Source organism: Perissodus microlepis, chromosome 5 (genome assembly GCF_051167445.1).
Source record: "Perissodus microlepis isolate ML-2025 ecotype Zambia chromosome 5, ASM5116744v1, whole genome shotgun sequence".
Lineage (NCBI taxonomy): Eukaryota > Metazoa > Chordata > Actinopteri > Cichliformes > Cichlidae > Perissodus > Perissodus microlepis.
In genome coordinates, this window is record NC_140465.1 from 5,136,940 (window position 1) to 5,152,621 (window position 15,682).

General features: G+C 42.2%; 1 protein-coding gene across 4 annotated transcripts in view; it reads left to right on the plus strand.

Annotated features, from left to right (window-relative positions):
- The window catches only part of klhdc8a (kelch domain containing 8A), a 55,770-nt gene that overhangs the window by 14,504 nt on the left and 25,584 nt on the right, over nt 1-15,682 (plus strand). The window contains exon 1 of one of the 4 annotated variants that reach the window (XM_084927478.1): nt 7,167-7,620. The exons of 2 other annotated variants lie outside the window; for them this stretch is intronic. In XM_084927478.1, the coding sequence (XP_084783604.1) occupies nt 7,605-7,620 (16 nt within the window). In that variant the 5' untranslated portion in view covers nt 7,167-7,604. Of the gene's footprint in view, nt 1-7,166; nt 7,621-12,657; nt 12,841-15,682 lie in introns of those variants that run through there. One more of the 4 variants, XM_084927475.1, reaches the window with a different exon arrangement.

Below are 15,682 nucleotides of genomic sequence, written 5' to 3' on the forward strand. Positions count from 1 at the left end.
TGTAGTCTCTCCTCCTCCTGGCCTATTGATCTAGAGGTCAGCTCAGATTCACACAATAGAGTGCAACCCATAAGCCATCAGACATGTTCATTTTCCCTGCTTTGTGCAGAAGCACATTTGCCTGTTATTGTCTGGAGCACTAAATCAGATGGAGCTGGGCAGCCAGGAATGCCAGAGCCTCATCTAATCTTCAGGCTGATCAGTGGCAGGGTTTCGGCTGGGAACAACAAGGTGATTCAGCCGGCTGCGAGGAGCTGAGCTGTGGATCTGTCAGCCGGAGAGGCTGAATATAGTAAGACTGGAATTTGCCACATGTTCTCTTGAGAAGAGCTATTGCACCTCAAGCTATTACAGCTAAGAGGCTGTGTAAATGTCAGATAGAGTATACTGTGGCTGGCTTGAAGTAAAGCAGACAAAGGCCCTGCTGTCCGGAAACTCCTATCCAAAGGAAGTTCCTCTTTAACTTTCTTTAACTAACTCCTTCCAAAGTGCGCACCTCTCTTCATTATGGCAGTTTTGCATGGCTCTCCCCAGACATTACCTGACAGTGTGTTTCACACTTTATGTTAGCGTTTTCTTCATGTGAAGTCTGAGCTTCTTTAGCTTTCTCTGTCAGTGTCAGTTCAGCTATGGCAGCTCTTGCTGCCAGTCCTTCTAATCATCCCACAAGGAGCCACAAACATAAAACCCATTATCAGCTTCTGAAACCAGATCCTCAGAATATTACTTAAAGTGCTAAAAGAGGCTTTTAGGTAGTGTGCTGCTCAAGTTTAGCAGTTGAATATGGAACAGCACTGGTTTTATTAAAATGTCACAGTGAGAACTGTGTGTTGCTGCGCAGGGCTGTTCGATATAAGGATATATATCGGATGACGATATAAAAACGTCTATCGTTTCATTTTATACTATCGTTTGTTTCGTGGTGTCGCAAAATAAACTGTTTACGGCAATATTTTTTCACCGTTTTGATGGTCACTGTAGTGGCTATATTAATTTCTTAAAGTTTTCTCTTTCTCTTATATGTAATATAACCACACTACGGACGGACAAGCGCCTGTTTATATGCATTGTCATTAGCAACAATGACCGTAAAACCATCGCGTGTCCGCTTGTTTATTTTCCACATAAACCTTTCACAATAAAGCTCAAGATCCTGTTGAGACTTTTCAAAATAAACTGAATTACATGAAAGAGTATGCAGAGTGTTTACGGATGAGAAGCAAAAAAATGCCGCCAGGTGCCAAAAAATAAACCTTAGACTCAAATGCTAGAACAGGCTTTTCCCCGCAGCACACCGTGTAATAGATACAAAGAAAACGGCGGCCATTACAACTTATATCTAAAAATGTATAGTTTCATGCATCGGTTAAAACACTCGACTCCAGGTACACGACGCCCAGCTGGAAACACTTCACGCAAGTCGAGCTGCCCGAGATTCACAGAACTTTCAGAAAATGTAAGATTTTTGTGATTTATATCGTTATCAGGACGATAGATGTCTTATATCGGGATATGAGATTTTGGTCATATCGCACAGCCCTATTCCTGCGTTTAAATGTTCAGTTTCATCCAGTGAGCACACAGAGTGCTTTTGAGTTAGACGATAGGTGTAAGAAGACAGGAAGGATGTCACCAGCTGCATTATGAATGGATAGAAAGAGTTTGTTAACCATTATCAGGTACACTTCTTGCTTTTCAAACCCAATCACAGGTTAGTTATCCATCTTGTCACAGTTTATGCTACTTGCTTTGTAAAGGCAGCAGAGACTAACTACAATTTTAGTTGAACTCTTTATTATTCAGAATTTGTATATGAGATATTTGACTTTTACTTACTGATACAACTATTTTAGTGAAATTTTAAGGAAGGTGCTATTCATTTGTACAATGCAAGAAAAGAATGAATCTTATGTATAAACTACAGTAGCAAATGATTTATGCACAGATTATTCTTTAGGTGTGGTGAATAGTGCTTTCAACTGATACTCAAAATTCAATTGTAAAGTTGAATATTTTAAAAACTGTTCAGCTGTAATCAGCTGGATTCCCACCAGAAAAGTTGTAGTAGCCAGCACTGCTGTGAGGCTAACGTAGCACCATCCACCTGTATCCACCTGTGCAGCTCTTACTGCATGTAGAGAGGGAGAGTGGTGAATGATTAGCCTAGCATAATCAAGTAACAGTGAATGAATATTAGCTGGATATTGAAATTAAACATTGAATGTATTTATTTATTTTTAGTCTTTGTCAAGAAGTGTGTGAGAGCACAACCCTTATGTACATGAAGCCTTTTCTGATGAGTTAATGGTATCAATTGCAGGGCTTATTTAATACAGCACAATGTTTTTGATGGTCCCATTAGAGTCAAAAAGGAGGCTAAAGCAGGCTGTGCTTTGGGGTGACTCTATCTACTTGCTAGCATTTGAGTGTGCAGTGTCTGTGGGTTTATCAGACCTTGTCTGTTGATATCCAGTTTCAAAACACCAAGATGGATATGGCAAAATGCTCAGCTGTATTTACATCTTGGATACTGTGTATATCTGCAGACTCAATCAGCACTACAGGAAATAAGCACTGCCATTCTAGCCAGTGTGTGCCAACCTGGGCCATGACGACTGTCTCCCTTTTGTAGGCATTGGACTTAAAATTAAAGTATGGTTGAGGAAGTGTTTGGATCTTAATGATTCTACTCATTAGTGTGGGACTATGTCTTTGTACATACACAGCAGAATAAATAAGAAAGAACAGAAAAGTGAAGGAGAAAGATGTCCCAAAGCTCTGTGATCATTTACGCAATCATTTAGTCCGATTCACGGTGATGTTGCTCTCATAACATATTTTATCGTTTCGGTTGTCAGACGATAGACAAAAAATGGAAGTTTGATTGTTACTTATACCTGGCATGTTGATCAGCAGGCATACCAAGCTGCTGAGCTAAATGTGAAATAATAGTCATGACAACATCAGGTAAAAGAAACAGAGAGCAGCTGTGATGCTGACACTCACGGTGAGGGACGACAGTTTGAAGCTTAAAGCAATAAACTGATGGTATTTAAGTACAGTCAAAAAACATCTGTTACCAGGACATAAAGTGGAAGTTTGAAGTATTGAAGAGAACTTTTTTTTATTTGTGAAGTGCAATTTTGGCTGATGTTTGCATAAAGAATGAGGCGAGTAGAATTAATGACCTGAGCAATGGCTCAGTTGCATTAAGCGAGGTATTCCAGTGAGCCACTAAGTTCAGCAGCAGGACCTCCTAAAGCACTTTGACTGTGTTTTTTTCCCCTGCTCACAGACTTGCACCTACTCCACTACTTTCAACATGAACCTGTCATCTATAAAGAAGAAGGTGAATTACAAGAAACAGGTTGCAGCTCCTGCATGAGCCACTCAGGTTTGTGAAGGAGCTCCGACAGGTTCCGAGTGTACTCTCGACTTAGCAATGAGCAATTCAATAAACACTCTGCTGGTGAGAGTTGGACTGGGATTTGTCGGGATCGGTCAAATTTCTGAGAGGCAATTTCTCCAAAGAAACGTTCAGCAATTTGTCTGAGGTGGGTAATTTATGTAAAAATAAAATGTGAAAAGCGAACACTCCTGTTAAGTCTGTTTAGCATAAAGCAATGCATTTAGCATTAGGCGACTGAGAAGCTATTCATGAATTGAAATTGTTTACCAAGACTTTCTGGCTCTGTTTTAATAGCAGTTACACTTGTTTGTGATTTTATTTTTTTAATAGACCGAAATAAAATAGCCCATATAAAAACACTACTAAATGACTTTGGTTAGTAGGAGTCAGTTTCATTGATCCTATTAAGGTAATACTACTGGTGACTCCAGGTATAACAAAGTAACAATTTTCTAAGCTTTTAAACTTGAACTTGAATGATGTTGTTAGTCTGGTGACTCCTTCAACATGATTGGCTCCAGTTACGGGGTGGGCATCTCCACTGTGATATACATTATACCAGATGTCACCAAGGAGATATGGGAAAGCCTGGCTGTCATGGTCCCCGTGCCTCGCTGGCTGACTCTGTGATAGGCAACATGTTTTGTTTGTTTGTTTTGCTCTCTCTCTCTCTCCTCTGCCAGGGCGGTGCTCATTACGGGCTCCCGCCCCTGGCCCACGCACCTGTGCTCACCAGCACCTGCAGCCAATCCCAGCTGATTGGAGCACTATTTATGATGGCGGACCTGTGTCATTCTTCGCTGGATCGTTGAGCCATCAGCGTCAGTCTCTCTGAATCTGGTAAATCTGAATCTGTGAGTTTGAGATAGTTTCTAACCTGGACGTCTTTCTGTGTGTGTGTGTGTGTGTGTGTGTGTGTGTGTATAGATCTGCCCTGGACCCGAGAGAGCGTGTGTGTTTTTGGAATCTGCCGAGGAGAGGAGCTTGTATAAGATTAATCCCTGTTTCCCCTGGACCCTGGAGCCCCGGATCCCTTTCCCTGCCACACTGTATATATATTTGCACCTGGTGTCTCACTGTAAATAAACACACTCTCTTTTGCCAAGGATTTCTGGTCTGCGCCTGAGTCTGTTTTAAACATTGTGACACTGGCGGACGAATGTCTGCCTGTGCCAAAAGCTCCTGATTGAAAGGAGATTGCTCGGGGCTTTGAGAGAAGTGTAATCTCCCCAACTGTGATGGGGCAATAGATATGAAACATGCAGTGATCCAAGCACCACATAACCCAGGTTTCCCAGTATTTTAATTACAAGGCAATATACTCGATAGTGCTTCTGGCTGTAATGAATTCAAGCTACCTTTTCCTGGTGGTGGAATTTGGAACCACTGAATGATGCTGAATGTCTGGGGCCTTCTCGACATGTCTTTTTGCGGGATGAGACTTTTCCTCTGAGGTAAGTGTTAGAATTGGTTCTCAAACTTTTACTGTAAATAAGAATACTACTTTTTTTCCCTGTACCACATAAAAAATGCAAATATGTAATTTTTTTGTAATATTTTTCACAGCACTTTCACAAAACTTTTTCATTTCATTTACTATATTGTGTTATTGCAGTTTTAATCTGTATATGTCCTTTTTCTTATCATTTCATTACAACAAAGAACGTGCTTAGACCCGGTCGTGGCCTCACCCAGTGCCAGGAGAGATGCTGGGATGCTGTGAGCCAGCCCTGAACACGCTGATGCTGTTGTTCAGGCAGCAGTAGCTCTGCCCAACTTTCAGAGATGGAACTCTTCAGGAGAACCTCCTGAGGACAAACCACTGCTTCAGCATGCAAGTGGAGTGGGAACCAACAACTCCACTCAAGAGAACATTGCTGTGTGGGAGGCTTTGAAGAACTACTATATCTCCTTGCTGTCTTCTGCACCATGCTTCTTCTACCTTCTTTTTCCTTAATGTTGCTGCCCCTGAGATTTCCCATTGTCTTTTATGCTCATCCTCTAAATAAGTGTCTTTTGTAATAATAAAATGTTGTATGTTAAAATCATATTATTATAGCTGAAAAAAGTGTGTTCATTATAACATTGTAACATTTATATTATTTCAAATATCAACCAAAGTATTTAAGTGTCAGTTGTGTTCACAAACCTAAACTACACATACTAGCCTACGATACAACAAGCTACATCTCTGTTTAAACAAAACCCGCCCAATTTACTGGAAAATGTTTCGCCAGTACTGCTGTCCCTATAAGCATGTGAACTGGTGACATTAAGTTCACAGTATGTAGGAGTGCTCCCCAAAAGCGTGCTTGCACTGCATTGCGCTCAACGCTGCACTAAACTGTTATTGTGTGGCCCGAGTTATATAGAAGAATGGGTTTCAGAGCATAGCCACACTATTTCCCTGTTCTCAGTCTCACTGTGAGTGCAGTCCTCGTACTCAGCGGAGCTAACAAGAGAGATGAAATGAAATAATATTAATTGAGTTGACTGACAGCAAATTAAGGCACTATAAGTGTAATGAAAGTATTAGACTTAACATTAGCATGAGGGCATTCCAGAGGGCAGCGACTGAATCCACCCTTTTCAGCTGCATCATCTCACTTGAGTCCAGTTTGTGCATCCTTCAAAAAGTATTGAGCGGATAGAAGAAAAAGCTGTTTGTGCAGCGGGTGAAATACTTATAAACTACTGACTATTTGCTGTTAGCTTCCTCCATGTTAAGTTAGCTCTCCTGCTAATAGCTGGTACTCTCCTGAGAAGGTCTCTTTTTTCTTTGTCTTTTCTTTTCTTCTCTGAACTCAAACATGCATATCAATAGAGGATTTTACCAGATAAGGCTTGTTTGAGCCAAACCCTGATTGATTCAGACTGTGCTGGGAGAGCTGTTGGCCAATAAACAATGCCTTGCTTAAATGCCTACGTGCACCCACAGAGAGAGAGGGAGGGTACACACGGGGTCAGTTGTAGAGCAGAATAAACACACCATGTGTTTGATCTCACCTCTAAATAATGAAAAATAGGTTACTCCACTGAAAAACAACCTGGTGTAGGAGGTTACTGAAGCCTCTTCCCAGATTTAAGCCCAACCTCTAAGACAGACTTGAAAGGAGGATTAAAGCAGAAATCACATGATGTGTTTTTTCAGAACATTCAAAGATTGCTGCTGCATTTCACTTGTAATGTTGTTGGTGCAGTAGCCAAGATGACAGTCTCTTTCATTCTAAATGTACAACCTGTTTGTAATCTTCAGGACCATGATGGTGATGAATATAGATGTTTTAGTCTATTTGCGGGATTTCTCCCCAGCAGATTATCCTGTAAAAACAAGCTGAAGCAAACATATTGATGCAGATAAGGCACAGGAGCTGCTTGATGTTGGCATTTGTTTTGGCATCCAGTTGGCTTTTTCACATACATTTAACATGGTACTCCAGTAATTCAGCATGGCATTTATGTAACGTCAGGATCCACAAGATCCCTGACTTTTAGACACCAGATTGTTGCATCCTGTATTTCCTTCAATGCATTTCTTTAATTAGACCCTTTCTCCCTGGTAAACACAAACTCCCCAACACCAGTTTCTAATCTAATTTGCATGTCACACCCACATACATTTAGCTGTGAATGTACCATATGTGATTGCGCATGAACATAGTCTGATCAAGTGGTGGTGACGTAAAGGAGCTGCCGTGCCACATTACAGCGTGCGATCACGTCAGATTCAATTGTTCAGGCATCGTGTAACTATTTTCATTGGTTACTGTGGTAACAACCTAGATAGTATGTGTGCATGCTAACTGCTGTGATTTCCCAGCACAGCATGAAACAACATGCCGCTGTCTATAGTGATAATGTGTCCTGTCAGTCTGTCCTAGTGGCACCTTGTCACGGTGAAGGAGTGTCTCTGTGACAGACGTGTTTAGGCAGTTGTTATTCTGAGCTTATTGGATTCTGGATGCCAGCGTATCCATGGCTGTGTTTACAACCATTAGGTTCAGTTAAAATGTGTGGTTTGATTCTTGGGTGAAAGACATATGGTCGAACACGGGATTTTTTGATAACACGGATAAGCGATAAGGGAACTGCTTCTTTGGTACCAAGCTGATGACGAAGTTCTGAAAGTGTGGCAGCGCTTGTTTGTTTTTTTAACGGTACCACAGGTGCTGGAGATACGGACAATGGCAGCAACATGTGGAGAGTCAGAGGTAAGCTAACAAAGCTTCAATTAGCGGCTAACATTAATGTAGCTGTCCTTGACCATATGAAACAGGCTGATCACTCTTTTGATCAACTTGTCATTTGTTTTGATGTCAAATGACAGCTTACAGAAGCAACCCTCTCTCTTAGAGAATGTTTTGTTCATCAAGCGACCAAGCTGGAGTATTTAAATGATCTGATGTGGATTGTATCAGCTGGTGCCTGTGGTGGTGATTGAAAGGTTAAGCCTTTTACATGCAGATTTCAGGTTGTCACACCAAATCAGGTGAATGAGAAGTGAGACCGTCAAAGCTTGAAACTCATGTGGTTAGTTTAGCCTAAGAAAAAGACCAAGCACTAATATGTGTATGTGTGAAAGACTTTGTGTGTGGTCACCAGTATATGAACATAGACAGAGCTAGATCAGAAATCACCAACACCGTCCACCAAGACAGTATGTAAATATGTGGGCTGCAAACAAGCAGAGTGCGAATAATCGACAAACACAGACAGAGCTTGTTGCTTAATCTGGCAAACATCATACAGACTAAGGGTATTTTTGTTTTCCCACTCAGACGAAGAGGGCAGCCAAAAAGAACTGATATGTTCTGATACACGAGCAAAAACTTCAGTCAGAGACTGAGATGAAATTTTTATCCTACCTGTTTCCCGTCAGTGAGTGAGGGCAGCGTGGATGAATCCTGACAGCTAAGATGGAGCACAGGATTCATCCAAAGGAGGGCTGCTTTACTACGAGTAAGTCCACCATATAAATGTGAAGCCTGTGTCAAATGTGTAAAAGAACTTTGAACATTATTTTCCATCCTGACAAATACAACATTTATGTAGTTACTTCTGCTGTTCCACTGTCACTTTTCCTGCTTGCTGGATGCTGCTGCAAATATGTAGTCTAAAGAAGCTGACACACTACTCACCATAAGTAATAAGAGGAAATCAGTCCATCTAATGCAAAATCCTAAAAAAAACCTTTACTGATGCCTGAAACGTGTCATTGTAAGATTTAGACCCAGATGTTTTACATCTGCCTAAGTCATACTAATAGGTGTAATTTGACAGATAAGACAGTTTTTAAAAATGTTACGTAACAGATATGTGAGAGGAATAAAAAATTGAACTGAACCTTTAACATCTGCAGCAGTCAAATGCAGTACACATATTAATGCAGTAGTTACAGTAATCCAAAAACATAAAAGTAAAATTCCCCTAGGAAACATTTGCTGCTCAGTAGGCACTTTCATCTTTGAAACTTGACTGCTTTATTGCTACTTCTACAACTGACTACCTCCTCCATCACTAAGAGTTGTGCTTGTAACATATTTAAACCTTATTTTTTGACAGTCATTCATATACACTGTTCTTTCACTCCCTCTATCAGTTCTGCATTAACTACTGTCTTTACTGTGGAGATTCATGAGAAGTGAATATTAAAAGCTTTAAAGGAAAAATGGTTTGTGACGTGTAAGCTCTGAACAGTCTGTGTAAATGTTAAAATGAGAGCGTTACATAAGTAAGTAAGTAGGTACACTTCTATAAACTCCCAATGACTGTCCTGATGTATTGGCCCTAAAATAGCTGAAAACTGCAAGAGTTTAGAGAGAGAGAGCGATGGAGAGAGAGACAGGAAGAAACTGCTTGGTAGGGTCAGTGGTCAACTGTTACTATAGATACATATAGATACATATAGATACATACATATCTACTTGGCTAACACCCAAGGTTATTACAATTAACTGAAACCAAGTTGAAAACTAGAATTAAGAGTGATAAAACATTTTAATTAACTTCTACTAAAGTGTTTTAGGTAGAATTTAGATTTTAGTTAGTTTTTTTATTTAGTTTTGAAAATAATGAAAACAGCAAATCCTGTGTTTTCATCTCACCTTACTCCTAGAATCTTCATGGGTCGCAGCAACCCTCTACACCAGCGGTCCCCCAGCCTTTTTTGCGCCACATACCGGTTTAATGTCAGACAATATTTTCACAGACCAGCCTTTAGGGTGTTGTGGATAAATCCAACAAAATAAAATGATACGACCAAGACAAAAACTGTGCTATTTTGTAAATATAATAATAAAGGCGAATTCACTGTGTAATTGTGTAACTTTATTAGCAGTGTCCTCCGGAAATGCGCCAACAACATTGAGCATAACATCCTCCTCTCTGCCCCTTAATGCTCTCTGGTTGCTACGGTAACACGTAAATATTTATTTCAAAATAAGACACACAACTGCAACACGGGAAAAGACCGAGCTAATGATGAAAACCCTGAAAACAATACATTTCACACCCGAGCCTCAACTCTCGCGGCGCGGTGCCAAACGACTCATGGACCGGTACCGGTCTGTGGCCGGGGGGTTGGGGACCGCTGCCCTACACATCCCTTCCTTTATTACATATGTGAATCTTCTCTGTTGTCTTCCAAATCAGATTGCTATTCAGAGATGTAAAGGATCACATTAGTGTTGCACACCCCTGACAGTGGATAGCCTCCTGCTAAATCACCTTCTACATCAGACTTGGGCATTTTACAGCCCCATCTGGCCCCTTGACCCTTCCTGTCCAGCCTGCATTCAGTCACTCACGTGAGAACGTTCCTCTCTCCCACCTCACTATAACAAGAAGAATTGAGGACATTGCGGGAAACTTGAGCTGCACCAAAGTGGTCAACGTTTTTTTTCTTAGTTTTGGATGAGAGCTGTCACTGAGCTGTGACACTGCTCAGCTACTTATGTTTGTATGCATTTTGTATGTGACTTCAGAATTATGGGGGAAATCACAGGTTGTCCAAATGGGGAAAAATATTAACTTTTGAAGAAAATGTAGGATATAGTAATAAAATGGGTCCTGAACAGAAACTGGTATTCTTGCATTGTATTATACATCCGAAAGTGTGTAAGTCAGTGCAAAAAGTTAACCATGTTGTCAGACCTTAGTTTTTCTGTTGATGTGACTGGTCTAATGAATCAACTAAACTGCAGTGCAGGAGCCTTTTTGTGCTTGAAATGTACAGCTTGGTGAAGGTGAAGGAAGCCACACATTCAACCTTCTGACCACCTCCACAGGTTCTCATCCATCCTAGACACTCTGCACGGGGAATTTACAAGGCGTTTCAAGACATACTATACTGTGTTACCTTTCAGAGGAAGTTCATTTCTGCCACTTGTATTCCAGCAACTCCAAGCTGCCACTCTTGAATCAGAGGTGCTGATTCTCACTCCAGCCATTTCAAACTCAGCTGCAGTCTACCCCAGTGCAGGCTGGAGGTCAACATTTGATGAAGCTAACAGAACCACATCATCTGCAAATATCCTGAGACCACCAAAACGGACACCAGCTGTCCATAAAAGTTAAAACATCATCTGCCAAAAAGGGAAGCCCTGGATACTGAATGAATCTAACTTACTGCAATACAAACCAAGCTCTTGCTACAGTTTTACAGTGAAAAAAATAGCCTTCATGAACAGGCCTGATACCCCATATCCTGTGAATACCCCTCACAGGATAACTTTAACCCACAGGACATGAATGCTCTCTCCAAGTCTACAAAACACATGTGAACATGTTTGGGCAGGGTCCCACATAGCCTTGGATGTCCTCAGGAGAATAAAGAGCTCGCCCCAGTGTTCAATGACAGGACATAATTAAATCAATGATTTACATAATCTTTTAAAGCAAAAATGAAATAAATAAATAATGTGAAAATAAATGTGTAAGTAAAGTGAGTAGAGTCCCTGAGGAAAAGTAATGCTGGATTTCTTCCTTGCAAGTTTGATTAAGAAGGGATTAACTCACATGGCGGCACAGTTGGATCCAGTTTAGTCATCTCAAGTATTCTAATTTGTTGTATCAAATGTTATTAGCAGTTGGATCCATGCCTTGGCTTCAGGTTAGCTTTTGCAATCTCAGTATTTGCATATTCATTTTTCTGAGGTCTATGAGCAGAACGACCAGCGGAGAGACTTCAGATGTTTCTCCTTCATGACAACCTGTTTGCCACAAATTATGTTCATTGTCATTCAAACTTGGATGGATGGTTGATAAGACAATAATGACTCGTAGGACACAATTTTTCATTAAAATGCATTTCAGTATGTTTCATTTAACGAATGAAGGTTTCACTAGTTTTACATTCAGATTAGAGTCCCTGCACAGTGACAGCAGAGGGATAGTAGGAAGGCAACCTAATTAAAAGTTTCAAGTTGGAGGCATGCTGATTGTAAATTACTTCAGATGATGCTGGTAGGCTTACTGTTGATCTCAAGCTGTTCAAGCAGTTAATTAAAAAAAAAAAAAAAAAAACGATATGGCAAACCAAATTGGTTACAGATTGCAATTAATGCACTCTGTGAGCTGGGCTGGATGAAAACTACCCAGCCTTGTTAGCAAATCCCCCCGCCCCCCCGCTGGGGTCAGACTGTAGGAACACAACCGCTTTTATTTGTTTTTCATCCGTTTTCGAAAGCTATTATTAACAGCAAACCAAGCGATAAGCAATCACAGGCAAACGACGTTAAAAAAACAAACCCCAAAAAACAAAAGCAGCACCTCTTGAGAAAAGCCTAACTGTTGCTATGGCAACATATCCCTGCACAATTAAATGTGGGAGATTTTATTTTGAAGGATGGTCCTCTGTATTTTCACCCTTTGTCCTTTATCGTCTCTGTCTGTGAGGTGATCAAAGGTGTGACAGATAAAGCTTGCCAGTAAAATGGACAGAGAGGCGGAGAGTGTACCTTTCCAAGGTGAGGGGGCATGTTTTTAAAATGAGATGTAAAGCTTTAAAGGATAAACTGCTTAGAGAGTGTGTTTAATCACAGCTGGATAATTTAACAGTTGCCTTTGTGTGACCTCAAAACACCTGAGTTTGGGAGCAATAACCATCTGTGGTCTGTGAGAAAGAGTGCATTTAAGGTGATGTACTCTGTGATGTAGTCAAAATTAGCCTTGCAGTGCATCGTGGGCTTATTCTGGAAAGCTTCCTCCCACGTCTGTCACAGACTTCCTCCCTCTTTCCTCGCTGGAAACTGTGTGTAGGCAGGAGAAGTGGGTTACACGCAGGAAAGAGAAAGCTCCTGAGGGATGACATAGGAAAAAACAACAGCAGCGCCTGGCTTCACAACGACAAGGAAGGAAAGTTAAACATGAGAGATGCTGACTCACTTCAGTCCAGACTACAGCTGCTGCTCATCTGAGGATACCTGTAAGAGGTGGATATTTAAATTCACAGTTACACACGAGCAAAGTGACTTGTAGTCAGTTATCCCCGTTCTGCAAAAGTCTGTCACGGGAAGCAAGGTATTTTGTGTCATTGGCTTGTACATTATATGACAAGATGACTCAAGCAAGCAATTAATATTTTTTACTATGTAAGAAGATAAGAACAGGTGGATGGTTCTTTTTAATAAATACAACTTAAGATGAAAAGGGTGGAAAAGGGTAGTGGGCACTCTGGGTTAGGAACAAGTGGAGGAGTTTAAGTATCTTGGAGTCTTGTTCACGAGTGACAGGAGATTGATAGACGGATTGGCGCTGTGGCTGCAGTGAAGTGGATGCTGTACCGGTCCGTTGTGGTGAAGAAACAGCTGAGTGTAAAAGCGAAGCTCTCAATTTACATCCTTACCCACACCTATGGTCACAAGCTGTGTGTAGTGACCAAAAGAACGAGATCATGGATACAAGAGGCGGAAATAGGCTTCCTCCGAAGGCTGGCTTTTCCCTTAGATAGGGTGAGGAGTTCAGCTATCCGGGAGAGGCTCAGAGTATAGCTGCTGCTCCTTCAAATCAAAAGGAACCAGTTGAGGGTTTCAGGCATCTGACAAGGATTTCTCCTGGCCATAGCCAGCCCAATCCATCAAGTACTGAACCACCCGGCCCCGGCGACAAGAGTCCAGAATTCCACGGACAGTTTAACCCCAATTGATGATTCTGGATGGGTGGGGGCTGGAGACCGTAGTGCCAGCGGGGACGTAATGTGTTGTTTAAGCTGTGACAAGTGGGAAACAGGGTGGACCTTCATAAAAAATGGATCGCGGATAACGCGACCAGATGTACTGCCTTGTAGAATCAATTCACAAGGGTAAGGATAGTGTTGAGATTGTTAACAGACAGATAGAAGTGACAAAATCATTAACGTGGGACCACGGATGTCTGGGAACAGGGAGGTGCTGAAGGTCACCAGCAGAATGTTGGGTGGAGGATCTGACCCGGGTGCAGATGTCACAAGCAGAAACGAACTCACGGATGGCCCAACCCATAGAGATCCACCAGAAGGCATATCAAAGAAGTTGGAGGGTCGTGTTGGGTTCCAGATGGCCCAAAAGCAGGGAGGAGTGTGCCCAGACCATGCCCTCCTGACGACACTTGGAGGGAATGTAAAGCCAACCTGCAGAGGTGTGTGGAGGTGCTGGTTCGGCGGACAGGGCAGCACAAATGGATTCCACCAGGGGCCAGCGAAAGGGTGCTGAAAACCAATGGGGGCGCGTAGGAATAGTTCCTGGTCCAATGTGTGTCACGGTTTGCGGGGCAAGCCGTGTTGTGTTAGTGAAGGAGGACCCAAAATGCAGGCAAAGGCTGATGGTATGAGTGGCGAGGACAGAACTAAACATAGACCTAAACTGAGAAAACTAGTAACAAACAAAACCTGAAACCAAAACTCACAGAATGACACGCAGAGAAAAACACAAGGGGGCTACACAACGGATGATGAGCGAAGATGACACGGAGAATGAAGAGCAGAGAGACGTGGAGATTCACCGCTCCAGGGAGGAGCTCGATTGGCATGTTGTAGGAGCGATGTGGGGGTAGATTAGAGGGTCCCTTTTTACACCCGACCTCAGAGAGATTGTGGTAGAAAAATCAATGGACTCCGGAAGCGGGAGTTCTGTGGAATCCATTTTGCTGTAGACACTGAGTACCCCAACCCAGGATCTGACTCCTCCTGGTGGTCCATGGACATGCGAATCAGCTGGGTCTGGAACTGGATAGGGTAAGACTGGAGAAGGTGGCCGTCTACTGAAGTGGCCAGAATGAAATGGTCAACCAGACGTGAAGCGGCTGAGCTGTACCTCTCTGGAACTGGAAGAGTTCCAGAGAAGTACGAGGTCGTGATATAACTGGTTGGTCTATCTTCAAAGCTCATCAAGAGTCTTGGAAGCCTCATGTCCTGCCATCTTATCTCAGATGTCATCGGTCAAACTCTCCATAAATATTGAAAGGAGAGCAGCATTGCCCCAGTTTAACGTAGTGGCCAGAATATGGAACTCTGAGAAAAAGTGACACATGGATTGCTTACCCTGACATAAATGATATAGTTGCGACTCCACCTCCACTTCACTACAAGGGGGATCGAAGGTCTTCTTTAACTCCTCCGCAAACAGGGCATAATCATTGCAGGCTGGGGACTTGGCATTGTAAAGGGCCGCTGCCCATTCCTGGGCACAGGCAGACAAGAGGGAAGTTAGGCTAACTTCTGGTGCGCTGATCATGGCTTTGGAAGCGGTGGAACCAGGATGGAAGAATGAACAAAGCTGGATAACACTTATGGCACCTGAGGCGCGCGCTGGCTGACAGTAGCAAGGGTTCTAGAGCTCCTGACATGAGGGAACCAATGTCTGAGCAGAGAACAGGTGGGTCAGTCTCCCTTTTAAACGCAAACCCCGTGGTCACCTGACCACTACCTGACAATCTTTCAGTTTTTGACAGTTTCTCTGAGCATTCAGTGGTCTGACCTTAGGATGAATTTGTTGTGACATCGGCTCCAGGGCAGACTGGCAACTATTTGGAATGTTGTTTTCCTCAGATAATCCTTTTCACTATACAATCATGGACTTCAGATAGTTTGGTAATGGCCCTGTAACCCTTCCTAGAGTAATGAGCAGCAGCAATTGCTTCTCATTGTTAGTCCATAGCATTCAGGCCTGTGTGAGCACAGTGCCAAGAAGGAAATACATCAGCAAACTATTAAAACTTGTGCTTTTATATAGGCTCTCAGAGGTCATCATTAATTAATCAAGTTAAGTTGATTATCAACACCTTGTTATAGTGCATATG